The 21,562-nt window shown below is 34.7% G+C and overlaps 1 protein-coding gene across 2 annotated transcripts in view; it reads left to right on the forward strand.

Moving 5' to 3' along the window:
• Window positions 1-21,014, forward strand: part of SCYL2 (SCY1 like pseudokinase 2) — a 38,215-nt gene extending 17,201 nt beyond the window's left edge. For both annotated transcript variants that reach the window (XM_070946602.1, XM_070946604.1), the window contains 11 exons: window positions 293-418; window positions 670-846; window positions 1,355-1,477; window positions 2,225-2,338; window positions 5,490-5,622; window positions 7,549-7,667; window positions 10,196-10,296; window positions 11,610-11,676; window positions 11,924-12,007; window positions 18,932-19,051; window positions 20,141-21,014. In XM_070946602.1, coding sequence (XP_070802703.1) covers window positions 293-418; window positions 670-846; window positions 1,355-1,477; window positions 2,225-2,338; window positions 5,490-5,622; window positions 7,549-7,667; window positions 10,196-10,296; window positions 11,610-11,676; window positions 11,924-12,007; window positions 18,932-19,051; window positions 20,141-20,755 — 1,779 coding nt within the window. In that variant the 3' untranslated portion in view covers window positions 20,756-21,014. The remainder of the gene's footprint in view (window positions 1-292; window positions 419-669; window positions 847-1,354; window positions 1,478-2,224; window positions 2,339-5,489; window positions 5,623-7,548; window positions 7,668-10,195; window positions 10,297-11,609; window positions 11,677-11,923; window positions 12,008-18,931; window positions 19,052-20,140) is intronic.
• The last annotated feature ends 548 nt before the right edge of the window (window positions 21,015-21,562 follow it).

Raw genomic sequence — 21,562 nt, forward strand, 5'->3', positions numbered from 1 at the left:
TTTTTTTTTTTGGCAGAATATCTTTTTAGAGACTGTAGATTGTTAGAAATAAGTGATACTTACGAAATACATCAAGAAAAATGTCTGTTTGATGTTCGATTTTTATCTTTATTTTTTAATTTTTATTTCATTTATTTGTTATTAAATTGTATACTGTCCTACTCCCAGACACTCAAGACAATTCATAAAATAACCTATTAATCTTAATTAAAATGAAATGCTATTGTACTTTTGATAAGCCAAATATATAAGCTATTTATCATCTAAATAATCCTTTCTTATCTTTTTTTAGATACCATTCTTTGATGATGTTGGGGCCATGACATTACAATACTTTGATTCTTTATTCCAAAGGGATAATCTTCAAAAATCACAGTTTTTCAAAGGGCTGCCAAAAGTTTTACCAAAACTACCTAAGGTTAGCAACTTCCAAATATCTTAATAAATGCTTGCACAATGCTGTATATTGTAAATGAAATGTGCATTCTAATGATTTCCTTTTGGGATTAATAAATGTTGTTGATTTCACATGTTTTACAAAAGAGAGTTCTAGGATGCACTAGTTATAAAATTATTTTTGAAAATGCTGCATTTTTATTTGTAATATTTAAGGTTAATTATAAAAATCTTATTATATCTTTGAAAAGTAAGGTATCTATTTTCTTTCAGCGTGTTATAGTGCAAAGAATTTTGCCTTGCTTAACATCTGAATTTGTAAATCCAGACATGGTACCTTTTGTTCTGCCTAATGTTCTGCTCATTGCGGAGGAATGTACCAAAGAAGAATACATTAAACTAATTCTACCTGACCTCAGCCCTGTCTTTAGACAACAGGAACCAATCCAGGTACATTTATATCTTAAACATTAGTCTTGTTTCCTATTATTGAACATTTTGTATTTCCCATTAAATATTGACAAAAATGTGTGCCTTAAAGTCAGATTACACTGACATGCTGAAAAGAAAAGATAGAACTGTTGTACCTTCAAAAAATGTATTCAGTCTATAAAGTTCCAGCCATAGTTTATTTCAGAATCCTAGATGGAATTCCCTGGAATAGATTTCTGCCAGGTGAGCAGACTTAGTTTCTAAGTCTAGTATATTGCATTTTGTGGATTTACTGCATTCTGCTCCACATTCCAATAAGTACGTACTGGTAATTTCTATTTTAAAATTGATGTTCTTGTTTTCCATGCTTCCAGGCTAGCAACATGGTAAGTGAATATATTTGCTATATATACTGACATTTGAATACAGATTGGTACCAATGTTACACTGAAAGTTATTCTGAAATATTAGTCTGATTAACAAAATAAGTGAAAGTAATTTTTAAAAATTTACATTTCATAAACAGATTCTCTTGATATTTCTTCAAAAAATGGATCTACTGCTTACCAAAACACCTCCAGATGAAATAAAGAACAGTGTTCTGCCAATGGTTTATAGAGCCTTAGAAGCACCATCAATTCAAATACAGGTCTGACAATCATATATTTTGTTCAACTTTTGTTATAACTGAAATGTATTTGGGATCTTTGAAAGATGCTGTTATCCTATCTTTATTTCTTGTATTTGTTTCTATCAGTCTTTAGAACAAGGTCTTACAAAGTAGTAAAAATATTTAAAAAGCAGTATGATAAATTTTTAATTTTTCCATTTCTTTAATTTTGGAATATCACTTTTTCTTACAACATTAACTATATGAACTGATAGTTTTTCAGGTCAAAAGGTAGGATGAACAAATAAATATTCTTTTCTCTAGAAGTGTATAAAATGTTTCGAGGTTAAAAAGTTCTGATCCTAAATGTATCATTCTGGCTTTCAAATGCTCTCTGTTCTAGTTTCACAAAAGCATTCCAAAGTCAGGGCATACCGTTACAACTTTAATGGAAGCATTTGGCTTAAAAGCAGGTCATTCTGAACATTCACAATTGGAAGGTCCCATTTCAGTATCAGCTTATTTTGTGACTGAATAGAGCTCCAAATTAAGTTTGTGATTCGGGTAAGGTGAGAGTGATCCAGCCTCAAAATGTTTTACACAACTGTGCTTCCCACACTCCATCCTTCATCCTATCTTTGACCTAGGTACAAATTTTGTCTTAAAATATTTATCATTTAGTGTGAACAGAAATTAAAAACAATGGCTTGAAAATTACATTTTTAAAAAAGTTAACTCTAACCTTATTCAATTTTTATATGACGATTGTGGTCTTTTTATTTGCAGGAACTCTGTTTAAATATAATTCCCACATTTGCCAACCTTATAGACTATCCGTCAATGAAAAATTCATTGATACCAAGAATTAAAAATGCATGTTTACAAACTTCATCTCTTGCTGTAAGTTTTAAAACAAACTTCTTTATAATTGTTTGTATTTTGCTTTTTTTTAGTTTGAACAATATTACTTGATTTCTAGTGGGGGTGGGGGTTTTTTTGTTTTTTTGCCCAAAATTGTTTTGATTGTATATAGCTAATATTTGAAGAGTGAAATGGGAGCTTACTACTCACCCTTACATCATTATGCCCCCATTTCCAAAAAGAACTACGTTTTAGATTCTCCATACAAAGCAGTCTCAATTATATAGAATTTCTAATAGCATAGGGACCCTTCACATAACCATATTATTGTATTCCTGAATTTTTCAATTTCCACTGAATGTTCACATATTGGAATTGGTATACACAGATATGTATTAAACAAACAGATGTTGAGATTTTTTTCAAATTGCATTAGATATCTACATATGAGGAAATTCTGTATAAAATGTTAAGCAGAATTTATTAATTTAAGGATTGCTGGAATTATCAATGTAACAATTTCAATGACTAAATTTAAATTTCTTTTTGACACAAACATTGCTCAGGGCTAAAGTGATTAATTATCAGAACATGGTTACTTCCTACAAAATTTGAACTCTAGAGTCCTATGCCTTTCTAAGGAAAGATTAAGGTTTGATCATAAATTAAATTTTCCCATTTATCTTTAAACTTATCTTTACTTGATTATTATATTATTAAATTTACATCCATTTCTCTCATTTCTCTATTTCATTCATCAGCTGCTCTACTGATTTAAAATTAAAAGCTTTAAGTAGCTGATATCTAGGTTGTATTTTACTTCCTGATTACTAGTAATTCTAATTCAGTGGATAGGTAAGATATATTAATGGACTAAGACAACATATTTCTTCCTCCTGGTGTTGGAATCAAATTAGATTAATCTATTCCAGAGGTTGATGGATACCGTTGTACTAGTTGGACATGTTTTAGTGGACATTTCCCAAGTGCTTAGTACACTGGCTTTTTAGAATCTGCTACCTCATTTGTATACTAATAACAAAAGATACAAGGGATGAAATAACAAGAACAGACCTCTAGGACACTGGCCCCCAAGCTTTTGGGCACCACAACCACTTCCATGGTTGGAAGTGGTTGGCAGACCAGAGGGAGTCTGGTTTCATGTGCTGCCTGCATCCCATGGATGGGGCATGGTTTCTGGCATGCCACAGCCCGGTGACTGGGGGCTGGGGACCCCTGCTCTAGGATGATTGTAGTTATAGTAGTGGGACAGTTCCATCACTGGAGGTTTTTAAGAAGAGATTGGACAACCATTTGTCTAAAATGATATAGGTCTCCTGCTTGAGCAGGGAGTTGGACTAGAAGATCTCCCAGATCCCTTCCAACTCTGTTATTCTGAATACAATGTAGCATCCATATAAGCTTTATTTTGTAGTACTGAGGGAGCAGAGGCATTGGTCTTATCCCTAACTGTATCTGCAGGAAATCATCCAAGGGAATTATTTAAAATTATTGGGTGATTTGATCTTCAGTACTTTTGGCTGCATGAGGATTTGTCTAAGCTTTATTATGATAGTTCTTAAAGAACAAAATTACTTAAATTCATGTTTCTTCAGATGTCACTTGAAGCTGTATCAGGGGTGAAATACTCCCGGTTCAGACCAGATCGCCCAATCCGGTAGCGATGGAGGCGGGTGGTTCGGAGAACTGGTAGCAAAAATCCCTGCCCCTCCATGCCCAGCTGAGCCGCACGATCATCAGAGGCTTTTTTTCTTTTAAATGGCTCTGACGATCCAAGCTGAGTTGCCTGATCATCAGAGGTTTTTTAAAAAGCCTCTGCCAATCAAGGCAACTCAGCTTGGATCGTCAGAGGCATTTAAAAGAAAAAAACTTTTTCTTTTAAATGCCTCTGACGATCCAAGCTGACGATCCAAGCTGAGTTGCCTGATCGGCAGAGGGTTTTTTAAAAATCCTCTGATGATCAGGCAACTCAACTGCGATCGTCAGAGCCTTTTGAAAGCATTTTTTTACAACCTCTTCGCCGAAGAGGTTGTAGAAAAAATGGTTTTAAAAGTAAAAAAAAAAAATGGTCACGCCCACCCAGTCACATTACCCCGCCACCAAGCCACGACCACAGAACCGGTAGTAACAAATTTTAGATTTCACCACTGAGCTGTACCTTAATGTGTCTGCTGTACCATTTAATAATATTTGTCTGAGTAGTTTCATAATTAGTCTCTTGAGGAAAGTGGATATTGTTTTATATTTGTTCACATCATTACCTGCATATTGAATCCTGACTTGGCTTCTAAAAATTTCCAAAGATCTATCCTATCAATGATCATCCAAACTATTAATGTTTTGCCCATCAGTCAGAATTTCCCAAACTTTAAAAAAGCAGAGATGAGATCCCTGCTTAATAAACTATATTTGGACTAATTTTAACAACTATCAGCTGATATCAAATGGTATATTTAGGTAAGCTGATTAACCAAACAGCAGCTTTACAGCTACCGCAGTTGTTAAATGAAATTGATTGTTATGATCCATTTCACTTTGGATTTAAATCCAATTTAGCACAGTTTTGTATTTTTGTAAGTCATCTTGAGCCATTAAGGTCTGTATAGCATATGCATTTTATAAATAAGCATTATTATTATTGTTGTTGTTGTTGAAATGGCTGCTGGTTTGATGGCAGACTCCACTTCTCTCCCTTGCTCTCTTCTGTCCACCCATCCATTTTTTTCTTACATTGATATATTCTTGTTTTTTCATTATTTATTTATTCTGTTATTTTACTTGTAGTTTGTTTACACTCTTTTCATTTCTTCCTTTTTATTTTTGTAACCTCCTAGAACAGCCCCACAATAAGACAATTTAATTAATAAATGAATTTGCCTACTTCATGTTAGGTAATAGGTGGACTGATTTTTTAAAAAAACTGCAGAATTTTTATTATATTTTGCATGCAACAAATTGTTAAAATTAGATTGTTTTTGAAACTTCCCATGTAAGAATAAGTTGTCTCTGTACATAAACCCACACCGTTTTAAGTCTGGAAAGGAAATATAGGAATTGCATCCCATGTACAGTATATGTAGGTTTTAAGTTATTAAATAGCGTGTTTATGAAATTTCATTCTAAATCACCTTTGATAAACGTTCAGAGGATTTGTTTATATTTTTATTAGGTGCGTGTAAATTCCTTAGTCTGCTTGGGAAAAATTTTGGAATACTTGGATAAGTGGTTTGTTCTTGATGATATTCTGCCTTTTTTGCAACAAATTCCTTCCAAAGAACCTGCAGTCCTTATGGGAATCTTAGGTAATATTCTTTTTTATTTTTTGTGTTCTCTACTGTAATTCCTCTACAGTACTTTCGGTGTACTGATTCAAAAACAATATGTTTATAATATGACTCAGAGGTATATAACTTGTTTAGTTTCCCAATATTTTCTTTTAAGTTCAAACTCTGTATCAACATATATTAACTACCCAGGAACATGTTATTATATCTAGTTGAAAAAATAATCAACTTCAACATCTTGTTTCCCTATCCCCTCAAATTAAAAGAAATATAAAACATGTTTATACATTTATAATTGCATGCAACAGTTTTGTCAGCCCTGCTCAAATTTAAGTTTCAATGAATCCCTGAATGAACAGAAGCTAACACCAATCTCTGTCTTGTACTATCTTCTGTTTATATGCAGTTGTTTACAGATTCAAAATTATCTGGGTATCTGTCTCACTTTTAACCTGTATTAGCATAACCAGTCTACCCCCCCCCCCAAACTTTCTGTTTCACCACGATTTAAATCCTACATCAATCAGTGCACAAAATCATCTGATGTCTTTTAATAAAAAGGTCCTTCCGGTTTTTTGCCACCATTTTTTGCTCTTTCAGTCAGTATTTTGTAATATCTCATTTGGCAGGCAGAAAAACTTTCAAAATTCCCTCTAGCCAGCTTTCTATTTTTTCTTTCTGGAAGATTTTCCACTCTTTCTTGAAGACGTCTACTGGTTCAGGAAGGTCTTGTTATATACAATGGATTATTTCCTTGCAGATTTTCAGTAACATTCCAGTCTGGGAACTGCAAAGTACATGTTAAAGTCTTTGTCTTACTTTTCTGCAAGTTCTTTATGATTGATTGTTACCAGCTTCATTTTCTTCACTGATTATAAAACCCCAAAGGATTCTAGTACTTTGTAGTCTTTGCTATTCCAAAAGACACTTCTCTACATTCTGACTCAGAGATATGGCCAAATACTGTACTTCGGAACTCAGTTTAGTGATAGTTTAAGAAACCAGTCTCTGGCCCAGAAGAATTAGCAAACTGGGCTCCAGTGTCATTTTTGATATTGGCAATTTTACAATGCACTGAAACAATTCAAAGCCCCTGGAATAATCTAAATCTACTAAATTACTGAATGCCAGCACCAAATAGGAAGTCCCAATTTTAACAAATCTGTTTGAACACATAGACCTTTGTTATGTAAGCAAAAGCTCTAGTCAGTTACTCTAGAATTAGCCAAACTTTTCAGTTGTTTTTTTATAGTGATCTGTGAGTTCCATTTTTCTAGATCTTACCAGTTTGGGAACAGCTCTAGCAGAGATTTTTCTTGGTCTTCCTTGCCTTGACTTCAATAACTACAGTAGCTTCTGTTTCTTAATAACACTTCTTGCAACTGAAATGGCTAGCAGAAAGTGTTTAGAGATTTCTTTTTAACAGATTTCCCCTGCTTTATAAACATAAATTATCTTCATTCTCAAATAGGCAGACAGATGTCTAGAGGAGATCATGGTGGCTGAAAATAAATAGGACACCCACAACCTGAGACGTTAAAAGTGTCAGAGTATTCATCTTTACCTAGGTAATTGTAGCAAGTGAGTCACCATCTTTTGGGGCCTTATTAACAACTTTAATGTGATTAATTTGGAAGTGTGCCAAATTTTTGTTCTTGTCATATTCAATACAGTATTATTTGATTTTGTAAGCAACTGCAGATAAATAATAGGTATGCACTCATTCTTTTTTTTTAATAGTTCTTTATGTTATATATCAGTTTCTATTCTTTTGAAGCATGTAGACTGACTGGGGTTTATTGATATGTTTGTATGCAACTATATATATAAACTGCAATGAAAGTTTCCATTTAATTGAAATTAGTCTTGTGCTCAGAGTAAAATATAATGATTGTGATTCATTATAACAAGATAAATAGCTTAACCATTAATGTTTCATAACAGGCATTTACAAATGTACATTTAGTCACAAAAAGCTGGGAATTACAAAAGAACAACTTGCAGGAAAAGTGCTCCCACATCTGATTCCTCTTAGCATTGAGAACAATCTTAATCTAAATCAGGTGAGATGATTAATCATATGTTTTCAGCATAAAAATGTAATATTGGAGTTATTCATAAAGAATCCAAACTTGAGTCACAGATGAGATGTTCATTTTATATTTCACTATGTTGCATTAAAGCTATTTTGAATGCAATTCTGCAAAAGACAGGGGACTGAATTGCTTTTGATTTCATCCCATGATTTCTTTTGGTGAAGGAGCAGACATTCCAATTTGGAGCCTTCTTTAAAGAAAAGTTCACACTTAACTTGCACCAGTTGAGTTGTTTTGGTTTTTTGAGATGGTGGAAATTATAAAAATAACTTTCAGCATAGGTAATATGTATAGTCTCTACAATGAAGTACAATTATGCCAAAGAGACAATATACAGTGACATCAGTATTGCCCTTATATACTTGCAAGCTGATGTCTGATGCAAATCTTAAGTCAGGGCTGTCAAACTCGCGGCTCCCAGGCCGGATGCGTCATTCCCTGGCCAAGCCCGGTTTAGCCCGGGAGTCCCGATACATCACATGACGCCACCGTGACGACGCGAGTTTGACACCTGTGTCTTAAGTTGTAGTGGCTCCATCATGGGATGGCATTCATTTGTTCCCTCCCTGCAAATGCCCATGAATATATTTTGATCTCACTAAGGAAATACAAATACAATGGTGTTTATAAAAAAGAAGCTGCAAACTGGAGGGGGTTGGTGATTTGAATGAAAAGTGTATTGCTAGCAAATAAATCTGGACAATTTCAGTAAAATAATGTGAGGATTCAAACGTTTTAATTAATAAAACATTCATTTATTTTATTTCTTTATTTCGCTTTTGCTCAATTGGCAACAATATTACAGAAAGTACAGTGACCTGATTAGATTTCCAACATTTTCCAAACATGTGAAAGAAAGCTTATAAAGAGCACAAAGCATAGGAATAAGGCTGTGAAATATTGCTTTATATCCTCAAAGTTGTGATACCTGACAAAAATTATCTATTGTGATCAAGAGACTAGAACTGTTAATCACAAAACAACAAACCCTTGCCTCCATCCCTGTCCTTACTTAAATCCACTTTTTATGGAAAACTTGACGAGAAATATATCAGTTTCTGCAAACTTCATTTCCATGTCCTAATATTTAAATCACTAATAAAGTTTCAGGATCCAAGTGTACTGAACTGTTTTATCCCATTATTGAGTAATAGCATTAAATTTATTTGCCTGAGGGCTTTTGGAAGGGGCAATTGTCTAGGGGAATGTTAAAAGAGCTGCTTGAGACTCACACATACACATAGACTGAGAGAAAAAAACATTGGGTACAAATGTGTTTGAATTATTTCTTGTTCTTCTCTACTTTCTCTGCTTTCCTGTTCTCCTTCATATCCTAGGTGTTGGTCGGCAAAGTCTTGAGCTTTTTCTATAGAATCTATTCGGAATTTTCTTCCTTCCCATGAAATATATAAATTTATAAATATATAAATATAAAACATTTACATGCATAGATCATGTTAAGTACAGAAAATAATTTAAATGTACTTTGGGGACAGTTTCACAAGGCCATTTGTTATTTTGTATTATTTTAAGATGGTACTATTTTAGACCTTAATACTGCAGTGTTGTGTACACATATATGCATGTGTACCCATCACCCTATTCCCTTTTAGGATAAGCAGTGTTTTGCAAAATGCAGGGGAAAAAAGAAATAGTAAAAAAAAAAGAAATTGGAGGGAGATGTTAGTAGAAAAAAAGAAGGAAGTCGAACAGTAGTTTGTACCAACATTTGTGATGACACTATACAGTTCTGTCCTTGCAAACCATTCTTGTTTTTATGACATCCATACCTCAATTAGTATGTTACTTTTTTCTTGAATTTTTTCAGTTCTTTTTGAGATTCTTATCAATTCCATCCAACCATTATTTTCTTGTTTCCTTCCTCTTTTGTTTTGCAATTTGATCCTCATTCTTTTTTCCAGCTTCAGTTCCATATAACAAAGTGGACAGAAGTACAGGCTTATATGCAGAAATGGTAACTTCTTTTATAAACATTCATTCCTTGCAGTATTTTTTTCTACTAGCATTTGCATATCCTAATATTTCTCTTTTAGCCATTTCCCCATCTTTAAGAAGCATTCTATGGTACATTAATTTTCATTCCCATACTTCTTTTTTCACCATATTCAGGTTCTCAACCAACAACATAGCAGCATCTATCTATAAAAAATACAGATTCATTTATTTCACTAGTCAACACACCTTTAACATCACTACAATTCTTATAAATTTAATGAAATATATATAAAAAAAAAGCCCATAAGGCACATGTTCTTATATTACATATACTTTGCAGTAAGTATATAAATAAAGTCACTGAATTCAGCATATCTTCTAATTAAGTGTGCATAGGATTGCTGAATGTCACACTGTGCTCCTCACATAATGGTTTTGTGGTGCCCATTTTAATTTGTTAGATTTCTCTTGGTGCATATACTATATTAGAAGACTGTTGTTTTTCATATTTCTTCATGTTAAATATATTTCTCTTCTAGTTTAATTCCTTTATTTCAGTCATAAAAGAGATGTTAAATAAATTGGAAGCTGAACACAAGACCAAACTTGAACAAATCCATGTTATGCAGGAACAACAAAAGTAAGTATGTGAAACATCATCTTGTCATAATGAATTCATATTATCTCTTTGCTTTGTTAGGTAATTTTCTGGTTCTCTTAAGTTTTTCTGTCTAAAGAACTAGATAAACTTTATTAATAGTATATACTAATAGGTTAGCTGGCTATTAATATTCTACTGCAAGGAGGTTTATGATACTTTTCTTAACTTCTTCACAGTCCTATAAAGTTAGCTAACTGCCATTCATCTTCACAGTTGAACAGTTTGGAATAGATTTTCCATATAAGCAGACTATGAACTTTATCTTCATCATCCTGGATAGGAATTTAGTATTCTACACCAAACCACACTCAATAATGGCTGGACTAGTACATGTTAAACCACAATAATCATTTGATTTGAGTTCATGAGCTGGTGTGCAAACCTAGCCACACAAATGTATGGATTTGTATTATGTATGAGTTATGACTTCAGCATTGTTAAAACAAACCATGGGTTAGTATAATCTGTGAATTGAACCAATGGTGTGTTTAAATTAAAAGATATCTTGGGCATGATGTCTGTCATAGAATTTGAATACACTATAGGTATGTGTTTTCAATTTATATTCAATACTGTTATATAGTTAAATGAGAAAAACAGGAGAAATTGGAAGAATCTATACTCTGTTATATGCATTTCATATAATTTAAATGGGGTAACATTTTATAGTTTATTAATGCAAGTGACTTAATAACAATAGTGAAAATATTATTTTATTATTTTTAAGAGATTGTTTTGAGTATAGACATGTGGTATTGGGAACAAAAGAGGCATTCCGGAGTTCCCCCCAAAATTATTCTGCATGCAGAGAAAAGATAAAAATAATACACATGCATAGTTATCTTACTGATGATAGTAAGAGAAGGAGGAAAAATTTTAATTGTTCCAGCATGCATGCAAAATAGAAAAGAAAAACTATATCAACTTTGATGAATTTTTAAATTGCTGTGGCAGACAAAAGCTGAGGAGGATTGAATATTGATTTTTTTTCCAGCCATCCTTTGTTTGTGGTCTATTGTACAGTGAACCCGTTGTGTTAATTCTATTTTATTACTTTGATTTAACCTGTGAATTTATGTGCTTTGATTTAACCTGTGATATAGAGGCTGATGTGACCTCTATACAATAATATAATTACTAATATTGTTATGTTGAAAAAGAAACTCAAAGCAAATTATTTTTAATTTGTAATGATAACATTTGGAATATATTTCTGTTACATTCTGTTGGAATGTATTTCTAGGTTGTTTTTGAGATTGAAACTATAAATTATTATAATTACCTTTTTACAGATCTTTGGATATAACTAATCAAATGAAACCACTTGAAGAATCAAAAGTCAGCAGTACAGGCAATCAAGTAAGGTGTATGTATGTATATATCTGTGTGTATGTATGTATATATGTAACTCAAGGTGGCAAACATACATATTATTCCTTCTTCCTCCTGTTTTCCCTACAATAACAACCCTGTGAGATCACTTGGGCTGAGAGCGAGTGATTGAAATATAGGCATCCAGCTGGTACTAGGTTTATTAGATGAATATAATACTGGTTTCAAGTAACTGTTTTTTAAAAAAAAAATAATCTTGTTTTAATTCAAACAGGTGGACAAAACGTTTAGCAATATAGGAATGTTAACTAGCGGACCTGATTGTAAAGAGAATGGATTGATGACAAATCAAAGAAAGGTAAGCTTTAATAATGAGGGGTGTGTGCGTGCGTGTGTGTGCATGCATATTGAGTCTGTAATCCATGGTAGATTTCAATATGATGGATTGGTCAGATAGAATTCTTCATTTTGGGTGTTATCTTCATAGTTTTAATGCAAACTAAGGAGTTATAAGATACAGTGATATAAATTATATATATTTAATGAGATATAAGATAAGGCCAGGAAGATCAAGCAGTCCAATGTTATAAAGAATATGCATAGAAGAGATATATATGATGCTCATTTTTTTAAATTTACTGAAAACAATTGCAATGAAACCTTCACTTAACGTGCCTCCATTTAAATGATTTCAGATACAAAACTGTCTGGAGATTTCCCTAAAATTATAGACAAATCCATTGCATCTGAAGCAATCTGGATAAGACAGTTAAATTTATTCTAATATTTAAACAAGTGTGTGAATCATTACACAAATGACATAGATTGCTGTGAATAATATAATTTTCAATTTAACAGATATTTGAAAGCAATGGACTTGCCTTATCCCCAGCCCCCATTTTTAAACATGATAACTAAATCACAGGCTCTTGGTTTTTTAAAAAGATCTGTCATCAACCATGGACAATCACTTCATAGGAAACAGCAATTGTCGACCTACCTGAATTATGAAACTCTGGCAACAGAAAACAAAGCCTTTATTAATCTCCTTTTAGACTACTGTAAAATGCCCTACATGGGTCCTCCTTTGAAAACAACCTGGAAACTGATATAGGTTAAAAACTGCAACTATATCAGTTAGGATATTAGCAAATGAGAATGCTATTGTAATAGACTACCAGTTCCCCAATTATTGCAGTTACCAGTAGGTTTTCAAATATGGTTCACAGTGCTGGTTTTTATCTATAAAACAATAGGAATAACACTTATATACTTCTCTATAGTGCTTTTCAGCACTCTATGAGCAGTTTACAATGTCAGCATATTACCCAATCATCTGGGTCCTTATTTTATCAACCTCGGAAGGATGGAAGTCTAAGTAAGCCTTGACCCATAAGGATCGAATTCCAGATTGTAAGCAAAATTATCCTGCAATACTGCATTCTAACTACTGAGCCACCAGGACTCTATACTTGTCTTAGCTCCAGGGTACTTTAGGAAGGACCAATCTGTGTGCAGTCAGGGAGAGAAAACTTAGGGGTTGATATATAAGGGAATTCCAGAGGATATGGTCCTGCACACACTTCTTCCCTGTGGTGGCTCCCATTTTTTCAGAATACCTTGTTTTATGAGGTGTGGCTGGCACTTCCTTTTTAGAATTATGCAAAGCTTTTAAGACAATGCTGTTTTATTAAATGTTTGGAGTTTTTAATTTTGAATGTTGTTATGTGGCCTGCTTTATTTATTTATTTTTTATTTAATGGGGTTTTAACTTAGTGCAAAACAACCTGGAATTTTTAGAAAGACAGGAAGACAGAATTGATCCGTCAAATAAAGATTTTGCTGTATATGGTAACTGTAGTCTATTGAGTATAAATCAATTTAAAAAACAAAATGGTTTCTGGTTATTGGGTCATTGTAATGGGCAAAAAGAACAGGAGGACTACCAAGACAATCAAATAAAAGCAATTTGGTTTGGGACAAGATTTGATCCAAACAAGTGTCTTAGACAAGGCTCTCCCTAGTTCTAGCAAAGATAAAGGGAAGAGGGAAGGAGGTGAATTCATATTTTCAAGATTTTGTTACTGTAACCTAATAAAAGTATGACTTTAGTTTCCTAGTCTGATCTAGGGCTGATAGTTATAGTATAAAAGACATGACCAAAAACAAAGAGATGGAAAGAATCCATATTTTATTGTCTACAGGGTAAACTTTTAACTAAATACTGTGTTTCCCCGAAAATAAGATCCTGTTTTATATTTTTTTGAACCATGAAATAAGCGCTTGGACTTATTGCCATGTGCTCAAAAGCCCGATTGAGCTTATTATCAGGGAATGTCTTATTTTCAAGGAAACAGGGTATATACTTTCCTTGAACATATTCATCAACTCTGCTCAACAAGATCAGACTACCATTATTCAGAACTATTATATTAATATCATACAAATTTTATTTCATTTCATTTGCTAATCTTATATTTCATTTTACCCTTCTCTTTACCATTTGCTTCTCTGACATACTAAACAACAGTTCTTTCTTTACCATAGTTGTTACTAGATGGGCTTATTGATACTGATCTGTTCACTGATCATGGCTTTGGTTAATCATAGCTTTCACATAATATATTTTTAATAAGATAGAAAAAGAGCAGACTCTGTGATCTAAGTTGTATCTCTTCTATGTGCACATTCCCTGCTGGCCTAACAAGTACTGAGCAGTTTTGGCCCATTTTTTCAATATGCTATAAATGCAAACAACCAATAACCCAAAGTTATCCTAAGAATACTGATACTAGTCTTTGCAAGTTAGGATTAATAATCTTGTATCATGTCATCAATTTACTATTTATTGCACATTTTTGATGCTTTGCAATGTGTCACTTATCTTAAGGCAAATAGTGTGATAGATATGTAGGCTGGCTTCCAGATGGGAGATTATTATTCAAGACAGTCAGAATCTGAAAGCATAAATCAAGCATAAAGTGAATGTCCTTTGGAAACAGTCTGGCTCTGTTGAAATAACAAATAATTTTGTTAAGTTTAACGCCATTGACTCGGTTTTAAATGATAAACAAATACTCTATAAAAATACTAAAATATTTTTGTAGAAGAGGGAGAGATGAGAACAGATTCTATCCCTATATCAATCATCATGTTCATTTTATCAACCAGCGGCCATTCCATCTCACCAAAGGTAGAAAAGCACAGAAGATTCTCACTTTGAAAAGTGTTGGATTATATCCAGGCCTAGCTGTTGTTGTCTTTTAGTGTTTCTTTCAGACAGCGGATCTGAAGAAGCTAGTATTTTTACAGATTAGAATATTTTACACAAATAATACAATAAAATACTTAGCCAAGTGTGCTTAGACACACAAGAAATTTGTCTCCAGTGAAGAAGCTCTGAGTGTAGATGCAAAGCAATAGAATAATAATCATCATTATCATGATACCAATAAGAGGGGGTAGTAAAAAAGATAAGAAGGATAATAGTAATTCTACAGCCATACAACATGGGTACTGTAATTATATTTAAAATTAGGTGTTCAACAGAGTGATAGCAGGAGGAGGGGAGGGAACTGTCCCTATGTCTAGTTGTTTTGGCATGCAGTGGCCTATAATAGTGTCCTGAGGGGAGGAGTTGAAAGGAGTTATGCCCAGGATGTGAGAGGTCTAGATATTTTCTCAGGCCTTCTGATCCATGCAATATACATATCTTCTATGGAAGGCAAGCTTGTTGCAGTTGTTCTATCTGCAATCCTAACTATCTGTTAGAGTCTGTACCTGTCCTGTTTAGTTGCTGTACCAAACCAGACAGTTATAGAGTAAAAATGACAGACTCAATAATTCCTTAGTAAAACTGTATCAACAGCTCCTGGGACAGTTTGAACTTCCTGAGGTGATGCAGGAAGATCATTCTTTGTTGTCCCTTTTTAATGATGGTTCTAATGTTGCCAGGGCCGGATTTTCCTATAGGTTAACTAGGCTTCAGCCTAGGGCCTCAAGATCAAGAGGGGCCTACACAGTGGTGGGATTCTGGGGGTTCTAGGGGGTTCGGCCAAACCCTTTGTTAAATTGCTGGCTCGCCCGCCCCTCGCCTCCCACCCACGCGGCGCCAGCCTACCGTAGCCAGGGGTAGGCAATTGTGGCTCTTTTACAACCTGTGGACTTCAACTTCCAGAATTCCTGAGACAGCTTCGCTGTCTCAGGAATTCTGGGAGTTGAAGGCCACAGGTTGTAAAAGAGCCACAATTCCCACCCCTTCCCTAGCCTGAGTTCCGCTGCCTGGGATCCACGTGGGCTGCCACGTGGTTCCCCACCGGCTCCGGACGCAAGAGAGCAGGATGGAGAAAGCAGCTTCCACGCCTTCACTCACCCTCACTCTCTGCTCTGTTGGATCGCCGGCCGTTCGCTTACCCCGCGCACTCCCAATCTATTGCTGCCTCCGGAGTCCCAGCTGATGGCTAGAGGAAAAAAAACTGTTCAAATTCTTGCCACGGGGCTTCAAAGGGCCGCCCTACAGCCAGTGGTGGGATTCTTCCGGTTCTAGGAGCTGAACCGTTTGTTAAATTGCTGGCTTGCCCCGCCCGTCTGCACCACTATTTATTGCCAATAAATAGTGGTGGGCGAGGGGCGGGCGAGCCAGCAATTTAACAAAGGGTTTGGTGTTTTTTTGTAATTTTATTGGCCCACGAAGCTTCAGCATAGGCTAATTAGCCCCTTGATTCTATCGGCCTCCCGGCTCTCAGCTGATTTGTCTCAGCTGTTTTGCTCAGGGCTCTGCTGCTTCCTTGCAAAGAGTCCTGGAGCAGATTTTTTTTCCCTTAGCTCTGCTGAAACACGAAACTGAAACTGCTTTGCTGTTGCTGCAAGGTTGGAAAATTAGGCAGGCAGAATTCTTTTCTTTTTCCTCACCAAAAAAGGTAGGTGCAAACAATGAGAAATTTAGGGAAAAAGAGGAGAGTTCAGGATTTTAAAACACAAAAGAAAAAAAGCTCTATTTAACTAGGGAATTGTAATAATTGAGATACTATTAATTGTATATTTCTGAAAGCAGAAATAGTTAAGTTGTGGTTTGGAGGAATATATGGGGGAAATTATTTGGTTTATTATTATTGGTAAATATAATTAATTGATTTGTAAGAAATTGGATTGCATGGAAATAATTGGAATATTCATGTTCATATTGATTAATATACAAAAAAGGTAGTTATATAACTAATTGATTTATATTAAAATGTTGAATTTATATTAAACAACTAATATTACATAATTAACCAATGTGAGGATAGATATAAAAATAGATGACAATGTGAAGGGGTATAATATAGAATAGAAGGGAAAAATTGAATTTGATTAAGATTAGAGGTGAGGATGAAGGGTAATATTGGTTTTTTACAAAAATAGATGAGGAATAAATATGGCAAAAAGGAAATAAAGAAATTGTAAATTTAATTGAAATGACTAAACACTGTTTAAATTTGTGAACCGGCCAAATACTCTGTTCAAAGAAAATACATTGTATGTTTGTATGTGTGTTTCTAATTATTGTTATTTATTCATATTTGTTCTCTTTTATTCTTTAAAGTTTAACAATTCATTCTTTATCTTAATATCTTTATATTTGTTTGGGGTTGGCTTTCTTCCCTTTCATCTTTTTTATTGTACAGCAATCTTTCTCCTCAAACCTACCACCTCTCTCTTTTCTTTTCTTTCCTTCTTACTTTCTCTTCCTCCCCCTCTTCTTCTCCTCCCTACTTCCTCTTCCTTTCTCCTTCTCCTCCTCTCTTCCTACCTCTCTTACCCTCACTCCTACTCTAATTTCCCTTCCCTTCCTTCATCCCTCTCTATTGCTGTATCCTTTTATGCATATGGACTACTCAGAGGGCTGAAAAAGTTATTTTTGACTGGTCCTCGCACTTTTGACCAGTCCTTGAACTTACGACTGTCCTCACATTTTACGTTTTTGCCCTATCTTGTCACCATGGTGAAGAGAAGCAGTTGTGAAATGAGTGACATGGTTGTTAAGAAAGCTGCACGGGCATAAATGTGAGGATGGTCATAAGTGTGAGGACCGGTCAAAAGTGCGAGGCCCAGTCAGAAATGACTTTTTTCAGCCCTCTGAGTAGTCCCTATGCACATAGCCACGCCCACCCGGTCACATGACGAGCTACCCACGCCTACACAGTCACGTGACCAGCTACCCACGCCTACACAGTCAGTGAATGTTGCATGCCCATTTCAAATCCTGGGAGATTATAGACCCCCAAAATTTGAAGGATTCTACTGCTGATACTATGTTATCAAAATATAGTAAGAGGTGGTAGAATAGAAAGCCTCCTCCTAAAACCCACTCTCATCTCTATAGTTTTAAGCATGTTCAGCTCCGGGTTGTTCCAACTGCACCACAGGATCAATTATTCAACCTCCCGTCTATATGCAGGCTCATCTCGAATGAGACCATTGACTTTTTTATCTTGTCATAATTCTTCTACTTCTCTTACTCCCACTAAAGAGAAAGACACAGCACCAATCTCCCAAATTTTTAAAAATCAGACAAATAATGTCCATCTCCAGTAGAGGGCAAATATTTTTCTGTTTCAATGTTCTTGGCTAAGAGCAGCTGACTTGATAATGGGATTCCTCTGGGAAAGGGGGAGACAGTGTCCTTTTATCTTTGTGGAAAGGCTCACATTTCAGCTGCCATGTGGAAGTTATACAGAAGCCCTTATGTAGCTGGTATCCTAGTGCAACTGAATTTTCAAAACTTGAAAACAATGCTTTTTATATTACAAGGCATTGTTCATAATTCTAATAAATTGCAATGATATCTGTTAGCCAGACCTGTAACCAGGGATTCTTATATTCTTATATTATTATTTTTTTAATTTGATTTAAATGCCGCCCTTCTCTGGAGACTCAGGGCGGCTTACAATGCGTTAAGCAATAGCCTTCATACTTTTGTATATTTATACAAAGTCAGCTTATTGCCCCCACAAACTGGGTCCTCAATTTACCCATCTTAGAAAGGATGGAAGGCTGAGTCGACCTTGAGCCTGGTGAGAATTGAACTCGCAGTAATTGCAGGCAGCTGGATGTTAAATGCTGCCTTAGTAGGAGGCATTGGCCTCCTACTCCACTCAGGCTCTTTTTATCATATTTATCATGTTTATCATGTTTACTTGTATCCATATTTTCATAGACTTTTATATAAAATGGAAGTTATTCCCAATAATCTGTTATAATAATTCAGGCAATAAAAGTAAACAAATGTGTTCTTTTGAAGGGGTCACTTACACTTGAAGAAAAGCAGAAGTTAGCAAAGGAACAGGAGCAAGCACAAAAACTGAAAAATCAACAGCCGCTTAAACCCCAGCCTCATGCAGTTATTGCACCAGTGAAACAGGTATGGGTCCATTGATATGATTGATTTCATAAATATATTGGACTGCAAATAAGTGAAAATGAAGAAGCAGTAAAATCTTAGTAGCAATTAAAGAAAGCCAATTCAGCAGGTATGTTTAAACATCTCAGAAAGTGATTTTACCTGATATTGAGATACCAGCAAACTCCCCTAAAAGTAGAGATAGATCATAAAGTCCTTCTTTGTTGTCCACCTAATCTTAATGTAAACATTTGGTAAAGTGATCTTTTCTCAAGAAAAGTTATAAATACTAGCCTTCTTTACAGACAATGGATGAGGAGCCCGTAGTTTCCCAACAGTAATTCATGAGTTCTAGCTATCAGTAGCAGCCACACTATAACATACACAGTTATTTAGACTGTGTTCAAGAGGCACATAGTAAAAACAAAACATTGTGTAAGTATAGCACATTTAAAACATTAGACCAAGAAATATGCTAGAGCAGAGGAGGGGGTGTTTTATTCAGTTGGAATGTAATATCATCTAAACATTTATTTAAAGAAACACTTATACATGCTGATGTTGTAAATCTGCCTTTGTGTTGCACAATATAATATGCAGGTAGACCTTGACATATGACCAGTTGTTTAATGAGTAGTCAAATTTACCACAAACCCTGAAAAAGCTACCTATAACTGGGTTCATAGTTCTGATGTTCGCCCCTTCCCCCATGGTCACATGACCACATTTTGGATGCTTGGTAACCAGCCAGCATTTACCTTCATTTACAGCTTCCAAGAATTATTTGACTGCAATTTATGATGTTTTTGACAGAAACCAGTCTTTACTTCCTGGTTTTGGCACAAAATGCTCCATAACAATGTGTTTGCTTTGTTACCTCCATATTTTCCTAAAGACCACTGCAATTATAAAATTGGGTGCGGACATGTGATGACCTGCTTTATGACCATCACAACTTACCATCGAAATTGCAGGCTCAATTATAGTCATAAGTCAAGAACTATGTCTATAGTTTTTAAAATAAAATCATTTCACTGATGTTTATAATTTAACTGATAACAATTGATGCTGCTGTAAAATAATTTTAATTGTCTGCTGTTGTATTTTTAGACAAAGGACTTGACTGATACTCTGAGAGATAACATAGCTTCATTGACCACTCAACCCATCAGCAAACCTAAAGTTCCTTCTTCAAGTAGCTTTTCTTCAGTGGGTATTGGAATGGGATTTTCATCATCTGTTGAAAACACTAAGAGAAATGGACTAAATGCTAATATGGGGTTTCAGCCCTCTGGATTTGGCATGGGGATTGCTACCACAAGCCAGAATTTCTTTGGTAATACTGGTGTCACTGGAATGGCTAACATGAATATGTTGCCAACAGCAAACATGCCATCTTATAGCCCTTTGAACACTACATCACCAGCTGTGCAGCAAAGCAGGCAACCTGATATGTCTGCTTTAGATAGTCTATTTGGGCCTCAAAAACCCAAAGTTAGTATGAATCAATTGTCACAACAGAAAACAAACCAATGGCTTAATCAATTTGCACCTCCTCAGGGTACCAACAGTTGTCCTTTGGGAACACAGATGAATGTAATGGGACAAACTGGCTTTGGCTTACAGGGAAATCCTTTCTTTAATCCTCAGAACTTTACACAACCAACGAACAGCATGGTAAACAGCAGCTCAGCTAGCAAGGACTTAAATGACCTCTTTGGATAATAGTTTTAATTCTGAGCAAGATGATTAACATTGTTTTATGCCTGTTAAAAAGCTGATTTGGGTAAATTTGATATAATGAAATGAACATGAGAAAAATATTTCCACAGTGACTAATATATTTCATTTGTCTATCTGTTTTACTTTTCTTAAGTATTTACAAGCCTCTGCCCCTAATTTCATTGTTTTTAAATCAGGTTGTATCAATCTGAGCATCCAGAGTTATGATTAATAAATAAAGACTGCATATCTACCAATTTTAGACATTTATGTGCTAGTTGTTCTTGCTATCTTCTACTGATAAATATAGTCAGATAATTTAAATCCAGTTGCAAACTGGGTTGTTCCAAATGCACAAGACCTGAAAATGGGTGCATTAAGTGAGATAGACTAGGTAGTAATGTGGGATTTCAGCTTTCTGGAATTGGCATGGAAATCGTTACATAAGCCAGAATTTGTTCACTACTGCTAATTTCACTGGAATTGTCAACATGTGTAGCCAACAACAAATATGTCATCCAATAACCCTATAAATACTACATCACCTGTTGTACAGCAGAGCAGGCCAATTGTTACATTTCTTTTTGATATCCTAATTACTGTATATTTGTACAAATACAAGCAAATGATTTATCAGCAATCCAGAGTCTAGCATATGCATCTAAAGTATGTGCTACACCTTGGCTTTTGAATTTTGCTTTGTCTGAATTTGATATGATATCTAGTTAGAAATAAAGATGACTTGTGGTTGAATGTATTAAGATTGGTGTAAAAAACCACAATTATTTACCCTACAGCATTCTTCCCCAA

This window comes from Pituophis catenifer, unplaced genomic scaffold (assembly GCF_029215685.1).
Source record: "Pituophis catenifer annectens isolate HBS135680 unplaced genomic scaffold, rPitCat1.0.hap2 SCAF_7, whole genome shotgun sequence".
In the NCBI taxonomy this organism is placed as follows: Eukaryota; Metazoa; Chordata; class Lepidosauria; order Squamata; family Colubridae; genus Pituophis; species Pituophis catenifer.